This window comes from Tenrec ecaudatus, chromosome 10 (assembly GCF_050624435.1).
Source record: "Tenrec ecaudatus isolate mTenEca1 chromosome 10, mTenEca1.hap1, whole genome shotgun sequence".
NCBI classification, from domain to species: domain Eukaryota; kingdom Metazoa; phylum Chordata; class Mammalia; order Afrosoricida; family Tenrecidae; genus Tenrec; species Tenrec ecaudatus.
In genome coordinates this window covers 145378991-145387822 of record NC_134539.1, presented here as the reverse complement: position 1 = coordinate 145387822, position 8832 = coordinate 145378991, and the positions used below count along the sequence as shown (strand labels likewise).

The following is an 8832-nucleotide window of genomic DNA, read 5'->3' as shown; positions in this document are numbered from 1 at the left end:
GTGCCTTCACCAAGCGATTAGTTAGTACATCTCCACGTATGTCCTTTGCGCAAAGGGCCCGCTACCTTGTAAGGCTTATCAATTTTATTTTGTAATTTGCAAACGCTCTGGCTGCGCTCTGCACCTGGCAGTCTTGCCGCGATTATTTCAAGATGCCAACTTATTATTTATCCCTCACTTAAGGTTTGGGATTCTCTTCTAAAATCCGGGACGTCTGAATCTTGTGGCTGTGGTCGCCAATGTGTACCGGGGCTCCTAACTAGGATAAGTCCTTTAACTATCTTGAGTGGCCATCAAATCTAATGTATAAATCGGATGTTTAAAATACTGCCATTGAGTCAATTGGGATGCTAGCCAAAAGGTCACCGTTTTAAACCACCAGCCGCTCTCCGGGAGTAAGACGGGGCTCTCCACTCCGCTAAGGATTAACATTCTTGGAAAGCCCACAAGAGCAGCTCTACGGTGTCCCAGAGCGTCGCTATGAGTAGAATTGACTCCTGACACTGGGTCTATACACGAAGTAGGCGGATTCTAGGTCACAGTTAGAGGTAAATCAAGGGTCCATTGTAAAGCCTCAAAGTGCTACAGGCGGATGAAGTGGGCCTCGTGCCCAGGCCAAGGGGCAGGGGCCACCTGCTGGGTGGGGCTGGGGGGAGGGGAGGAGTTGGGAGGAAGGTGTGCGGAGGGGGAGGGGGGCACCCTCTAAGACTTGGGTCTCCTTTCCACCACGCAAGGTGGGCGCAGAACTCGGACCCGAGGAAGCAGGGCCGGAGAGGAGCTGGAGACAGAGCTGGCGAGGAAGAGGAGGAGAGAAGCCGGCGCAGCGCGAGCAGCGGAAGAAGAGGAGGAGGCGAGCGGGCGGAAAAGAAAAAGGCGGCCCGGAGGACAGCGGGCCGCCCCTCCCTGATCCCTCCTCGGCTCCCAAATTCCGCCCAGCCCGGCCCAGGCCGCTCGCCGCCGCCGCCACCTCCCTTTTCCCGGCGGCTTCCAAAACGCAGAGGCCGCGGCGCTCCCCAGCCCCGCGCGCGCCCGGCTCCCGCGCGCCCCCGCGCCCCGGCCACACGCGCTCGCGCGGCTCCGGCACTCGGGGCATGCGCGGTGGGCGGCGCCGCTCCGGGCCGCCTCTGCCGCCGCGAGTAGGAAGCGCGAGCGCCGGGCGCCGGGCTGTCAGTGAGCTTGGGGCCAGCGAGCAGCGAGCAGCGAGCGAGTGGCTCCGGCTCCCGCGCCGCTCCGCTCCGCGCCGCGCCAGCCCGCCTCTGCCCGGCCGCCGCCGCCGCCGCCGCGCCCCCTCGCCTCGCCCGCGGCCGCCGGCCCGCGCCCCCAGCCCCGCGCCCGGGGTCGCCGCGGGCCCGCGCCCCTCCCCCGCCCCCCGGCCTCCCCGCTGCTGCTCCCCGGCGGAGGCAAGAGGTGGTTGGGGGGGACCATGGCTGACGTTTTCCCGGCCAACGACTCCACGGCGTCTCAGGACGTGGCCAACCGCTTCGCCCGCAAAGGGGCGCTGAGGCAGAAGAACGTGCACGAGGTGAAGGACCACAAATTCATCGCCCGCTTCTTCAAGCAGCCCACCTTCTGCAGCCACTGCACCGACTTCATCTGGTGAGTGCGCGCGCCCCGCGGGGCCCCCCGACCCCACCCCCGGCGGGCGTCCGGGCCTGGGGACCTGTGCCTGCCTCTCGCGGGGACCCGCGTGCCGGCTGACTCACTCGGGGAACTTGGAGAGCCGGCCGGCGGGAGCCCCAACTCGCCCGGATGACACTCCGGCAGCCGGGCCGTCCCGGGCCCTGGCACACACTTGGGCAGGACTCCCGGGCAGTCGCCGCCCGCCACACACCCCCTTGCAGCCGGAGGGAGGGCTGCCCCTGCGCGCGAGCCAAGCGAGCGCCTCCTCGGGGCCAGTGACCTCTCTACCAAGTCCCCCAGCCTTCGGACCCACAGCGGGGCTGCTGTACCGGAATGGGGGGGGGGGCGCAAGGGGGACGACACAACAGAGCCAGCGTGTCCCAAGGAAGCACACCCCAGAGAAACCAGGGAGCCGGCGATTGCTGCGCGAAGTTGTTGGCCAGCCAGGCCGGGGTGGATGTGAGGGATGTGTGGTGTGGTTGTGTGGGTGTGTGTGTGTGTCCCCGAGTGCGTGCGCTTCCCATCGGCCAGGCTGGGACTGCCCTGGAATCTTGGGCCGCTGCCCACTGTAGCCTGTATCTCCCGGGCACTTGAAGAGAGAGACTTGGAGTTTTCTAGGTGAGGCCAGGGAGAAAGTGGAGAGGCACCCAACCAACTGTTGACAGCCTGCAGTGGGGGCAGGGGAACTCAAACAGTGCCTGCCAGTGGCCGAAGGGCAGAGGGAGTCATTTAAAATAGACCCTGTCAAGGGGAGATCAAACCTGTAACCCTGCTGATGAGGACAGAGGCCTTATTTAAGCAAAAGACCGTAACTGCTCCAGGTGTCAGAGTCCAGGCATTTCGAAAGGGCAGCCAGCTTCCGAACCAGGAGACCCTGGGGCTCTGGGCAGTGTAGACCACGGTTGAGAGGGTTGTAGGGGGTCCATGAGAGAATTATATAGCTTTATCTGATTTTCAAAGAGTGCATACCCCTGAAGATCTAGAAGCTGAAGGAATTCCAGTTCCTCCAGGCAGGATCACTTTTGTGTTTCTCTTGGTTTACTGGACAAGGAGCCCCGGTGGCCCAGTGGTTAAAGTCCTCAGCCCTAACAGAACCATTCAAACCTACCAGTCGCTCTTCAGAAAAGACATAGCAGTGTGCTTCCAGTAGCGATTCCAGACTTAGAAACCTTGGGAACCACACAGAGTCGCAGTGCGGGCTGCTGGCTACCTTCTTTTGGGGTGTAGGCTAAGGGTTCCCTAGCTCCCCCATCTGGTAGATCAAGGAGGTGCATGAGGTGACAGTCCCAGCCACCAACACAGTGTGGAAGGCAGGAAGGGACTTCAACTCCTTGGTGGAAAAATCAATCCCATTGAATTTATTTTAATCCCATGTGCATCTTGTTGGGATGGTAGGGAACGTTTAACAATGATTCCATCTGTCCTGGGGGTAAAACACCTCCATGGTGTGTCTCACGGTTTCATTTTCTCCTTCGGGTTTTAGAAATCAGCTCAAAAGCCCACTTTTGTGAAACGTCCAGCCACTTGTATGGATGCTTTCCACTGGCTGCCGTAGTTAGTGTGTGCTGCTGTAGTCAGTCTGCTGTAGATGAGGCTGTTTGAAATAAGTTTCGGGAGCAGCAGAACAGGGGAGGCTCTGGCATTTCCTTCAGGCGAGGCCTGTGAGATTCCATGCAAAGGGGACAGTCGCCACCGGCCGCTGATCACTCTTGCAGGACGTGGGTAAGCTAGAAAAGGGACTTGCAACTGACCCAGGCCAGCTCAAGTCTTTCCACTATCAATTGCCCGGCAGGATTGGTCCCCGGTGAACTGCTGTGAGAGGCCAGGCCACCAGGTGTGTTGTGAAATGGAAAATAACGGTCTCTCCCTCTCCCTGAGCCCGACTTAGCTTGACCGCAGGTCTCCGCCTAATTGTAGAGCAACCACTTGAACGGTCCGGGTAAAAACATCCACTGGAATGGCCTGCAGTGGCTTAATATCTCGGTTTATTTTTCTGCTCATCATTGCTTCTAGAGGCCCTTGATTTATAAGTTTTGCTTACATCCTAAAGCACTGCGTTTTAAAAGCAGGTGTTGGAGTTTCGAGGTGTGTGTGTTCCCGAGGGTGAGAGGACTCTTAGGCTAATTGAAAAAGTATGTGAAGTGCTGCATGCGTTTAAAAAGCTATGTGAGGCAGGGGTTCTGACTAATAACCTTTAGAGGAAATTTCAATGCGGGCCAACCAAGTGGAACAACATTTGCAATTTAATGTCCACGCCGGGGCTCTCCCCGGAGAGAGTAAATTCTGTAAGTAATTTACAAGTGCAAAATCGCTCCGGACTGTGCTTTGAACGCTATTGGTTCTCAGTAAAAATTGGATCGTGACCATCTGAAATGCAGTAAACAGGAATGCGATCTTAGGTATAAAAAATAGGGCTCCTTAAGCCAGGATTAAATGTTAAGGTGGATGCTATGTGGCTATTTCCCTACACATAGTTTTTGAAACAAGCTCAAAACACCTAAGGAAGCCACTTTTGAATGATCATTAGATTTTCATGTGGTCTTTAGGAACAAAATCAAGCCCCTACCTTCTTTTCCACCCCCACCCCGAACTCTCTTGTGGCTTGATGGTTGTCACCAACTTTGGACATAATAGTCCTGTTCTTGGATTGAAATTTAAGTACTGATCACATACAGTCAACAATCGGTAAGAAACACTTTCTAAGTCGAAGCATTTCAGTGATTCTTTGTCATCAAGGTAGATTTTATTTTTCAAAGTCAAATTTATACAGTCATCTGATTAGAAAGGATATATGTATCTTTTTTTTTAGTTTGGGAAGGGGTCCAATCATTGGGTTTTAATGGCAAACTTGTAACTCAGTAGAATGATTTGGCGCGAACATGGTGTTCGGTGTATTACAATGTTTCCTTCTTTTGTTTTCCAGGGGGTTTGGGAAACAAGGCTTCCAGTGCCAAGGTAAGCCGCCACATTGGATTTCACTTTTCAAATACAACGTGAAGTGAGCATTTCACCCAGGAATGCTGTTTTACCGCTTCTCTGCAATTGAAAAAAACCCACATGTTATTTAGAGATTATTTGGGGCTTAAAAACATTGTATGGTTTTACCTCGTGATCTGCATATTGAGCTGTCCTTTTCTCATTAAAAAGCATCCCTCTAATTTAGTTTTTTCCCCCTTTTGCGGAGCGCATCCCCATCAGAAACAGCTGTCTGTGTGTGGGTGTATAGAAAACAATGGGATCGCTTTTCTCTCTTCTCCACCTTTGCGTCTGCTCTTCATCGGTTTTACCTATGCACTGGGTGGGCACACGCACCTCATGGTGGGCCCTACATCACGTCTAGGTTCTGCATCCTTCCCAAGTTTCCCTCGCTGTAGACCACCTCTGGTCACCCAGGACAAAATCTGAACATTCTGCAGTTGCACAGAGAATTCCATCTGGGTTCCTGCAATATCGCCACATGACACACTTCTCCTTCCACTGAGACACCTGCCAACAGACACAATGCGATCGAATGCCAGAAGGAAACCGTTGTTTCCCTCCCCCGGCTGCCTTCTGATCTATGAGCACAAAGTTATGTCTCATCAAAGATTTAGCTCTTGGTACTTGCTATTCTGTTTGTTTCCCACGTTCACACGTTCTAGCATGTGAAGGCATCCCCGAGTCATTAGTCCACCATAAGGTGGTCTTGTTTGTCATCTATATTACTATGCTGCTTTGTTGTTTGAGTTCTGGTTATCTGCCGCATCTGAATATAGGTTTATTCTTAGGACAAAGTACAAAGTACATTCAAACCTGGAAAATAATGTCTCTGTTCTGCGTAAGGCTTTGCATGTGACAGAGCAAAGGAAAGCGGGGCTCTTCTGTGAACTAGGGTCTTTTCCGTGGGGTAGTTTCACAGTGTGATCCCTCAGTCACGCTCTGCCTTTCTTAGACCGCGATGCTCTAGAGCATGCCCGAATACACCACTCTGAGAATCACTTTTAGGGATCAAGACAAAGCCATCCTGAGCTCGTCTCTCACGGAAAGATGAAGATGTTGACTCTTTCCATTTCTCAAAATTGTAAGCTTCAACTTTATAGGCAAGGCCTGGGGTTAGACTTTAAGAGTTTGGGTTATTTAAAGATGTAAGGGTATTTTGTGGTTCTTGGGGAATGGGATTCACGTTTATTATTTGGGGGCTATGTAGTTTTGTGGGTTGCAACCTCTTGGAAGAGGAAGAGAAAGCGACGTGCTGAATTTTCTCAGATCATACAACTTTCTTTATTTCTTTCATATGACTTTCTAAGAGAAAGAGGGACACCTGGCTTTTCAGTTTGGTATATTCATCAAGAAAACAATTCAGAGTTAGGAGGCCCGTCTCATGCCTCCCCCCCCCCACCCCCCTGACCAGGTGTTGCTGTTAAAAAATCAAAACGTGCCTGCATTGTTAAACTCCATGGTGGGGCTGCATCCCTTTCCCTGGACGGTACCTATGGGACTGTCAGTGCATTTGCAGATGGATTCTCTCATAAATACCATAGAAAGTCAAAAGTGACACTGTGTGCTCTCCTCTCTCCCTTTCCCAAGGCTAACTTGAGGGATCCATTCATTCACTCTTTGGGGTTTTTTTAGATCATTTTATTGGGGGCTCTTTTAACTCTTGTTATAATCCATACATCAATTGTATCCAACATATTAGTACATATATTGCTCTCCTCTTTTAGACATTTACTTTCTGTTGAGCCCTTAGGATTAGCTCCTCTTTTTCTCCCCCCCCATGGCCCTGTGATAGATTATAGTTTGTTATTATTTTCATATCTCACACTGCCCACCATCTCCCTTCCCCGCTGGTTTCTGTTGTTCTGCCCCCTGGAGGGGTGTGTGGTTGTGCGCCATTCGTTGCCGTCAGTACCCGCTTCCTCCCGCCTCTCCTCCGACCTTTTTGTATTGCTGTTCCCATTCCTGGGTTCTGTGTGTCGTGGTTCACTCTTGGACACACACGTAGTTTTTTGAGACTTGATTTTTTTTCCCCACTAAAGTCTTTTAAACCTGCTCTTCTCACGTATGTTGCACGGTCTACCCTGTCACAGCACCGGCTTGGACTTCTTCTGTAAGAAGAAGCTCACGTGGGGCGGTACCAGGGTGCCTCTCCCATCCCTCTGCTGACAGATGGTTCAGTTGCTGCTGCTTTCTTACCAGTACACACATGGCAGCCCCAAACACCCTTGAGCCCCAGTAGAGATATTCCTGCAGGAGAGACCAGAAGTGTGCACGCACATATGTTCACGGATCCATTTCCGTCATGAGTGACTTACCTCGAGGTTGCTCTTCCAGTTACATTTTCAGGATGCATATTGGTGAGGGCCTTCCCTACCACCACCACCCCCAGCACCCCCAGCACCCCACACCCCACATCCCTGCCAATGTTAGTTAAGAGGAGGGAACATCCAAATGTTTGTGGAAAATCTCATGATCTTTTAATCCCGTTCTCCCACCCCCACTGACTTTTGTTAGTTCCCCTTCAATAAATAATTTACCACCAGCACTGTATATTGCACCTATTTCATGTTTATGTCAAGCTGGTAGGTGAAAATGATCTCTCTCTCTCTCTCTCCAGTTCTCATTTCCTGGATTGTTTGTAAGCCTGAGCATTTTTTCCAGTGATGCTATAGGGCATTTGCACTGAGCCCCCGAGTCCCCTCCCTGGACCTAATCTTTGAAATTCAGGACCTGCAGACATCCAGATGGGCGCTGGGCTGTGGGTCTTACACACTGTGCCTGGCTTTGGGGAGTACCCCCTTGTGTTTATAAAATTTAAATCCACAGAAAGCTTTCAAGTAGAAGTCCGCCTGTAACAGAGTGCCTACTTGTTTCTTTTTAAGTCATTTTATTAGGGGCTCTTAGAGCCCTTATACCATTCCATACAACAGTTATATCAAGCACATGTGTACATATGTTGCCATCATCATTTTCAAAACATTTTCTTTCTACTTGAGCTCTTGGTATCAGCTCCTCTTTTTTGCCCTCGCTCTCCCATGCTCTTGAGTCCTTGATCAGTTATATATTGCTATTATTATTTCATATCTTATACTGTCTGTTGCCTCCCTTCACCCACATTTCTGTAAACATTTTTTTTTAATGTGGGCGCTCCGCTTTTGACTTCTGATCACACCTGCACCCACTGCTGCCCGTGGTGTTCCCACCCATCGTGGCCTGACTCTACAGAGGAGCACTGTCCCATAGGGCTTCCCAGGCTGTAAATCTTTATGGGAGCAGACTGCTGCATCTGTCTTCCACAGAGTGGCTGCTAGGTTTGAACCGCCCACCTTTGGTTTGGCAGCTGAGTGTGTGTTCACTGCTGGGTCCCCAGGACTCCTTTGATGTCCAATAGCCCTGTGCTCATCCATTACATGTTCCTGTTGTGTCAGATCAGGAGGAGATACTAGCTCAGGATGATGCTTTTCAATCTCCTAAGTACCGTCCCCTACTTTTCCCTCTTGTGTCTCCCTCCTTGAAATGAACCTTCCCCTTTTGACACATCACCAAAGAACCCTGCGACACCACATACTACGTGTCGGGCTGCTCACTGAAGATCAGAAGTTCGAACCTGCCAGGCAGCCACTCCCATGGGAAAACGACAAGGCTGTCTGCTCCAGTCAGAGTTTACAGCCTTAGACACGGAGGGCGGGGTCTCCACTGTCCTGCAGGGCCACTAGGAATTGCAGGCATCTTGGGGGCAGTGGGCTCAGTTTGAGCATCTGGCCATTGGCGGGTATGTTTCTGTTTTCTCTTCCTGGTCACTAACTGGGACGTTTGGGCTGGTCTAGGTTCTGGTCGGTGGAGGCTCCGTCTTACACGTTTGAGGACAGCATGCGCTCAGCCATGCCTTTGGCCACACAGCTTCCGCAGGCGGCAGCTAGACTCTGGGGCTGTGTTGTGTGTTCCTCAGCAAGTTTCGTCCCGTGAGGCGCGTAGGGTCTTCTGGTGATTCGCAGGGAATATGTTGCTTTGGGCAGCCACTCAAGGATCTGCAGCCAAGTTTACTTTTCAAATTTTTTTTTTTTTAACAACTTGAGAGCTGCATGTCCTCCAGATGGAGAGTCACGGAGACGTAACTCTGCCACTTTAGATCCGGGTAGGGAACATCCAGTCGAGGCCATATAAGGCCTGCGCGATCGGCAGCACCAGCTAGCATCACAGCCTTCCCCAGGGGAAGCAGGTCCAGCCACCGCA

General features: G+C 51.9%; 1 protein-coding gene across 1 annotated transcript in view; it reads left to right on the top strand.

The window, feature by feature from the left end:
- Nucleotides 1-1334: 1334 nt before the first annotated feature.
- PRKCA (protein kinase C alpha) overlaps nt 1335-8832 on the top strand; it is a 390496-nt gene continuing 382998 nt past the window's right edge. Inside the window, exons 1-2 of the mRNA XM_075562118.1 lie at nt 1335-1596; nt 4544-4575. Of these exons, the coding sequence (XP_075418233.1) occupies nt 1424-1596; nt 4544-4575 (205 nt within the window). The 5' untranslated portion in view covers nt 1335-1423. The remainder of the gene's footprint in view (nt 1597-4543; nt 4576-8832) is intronic.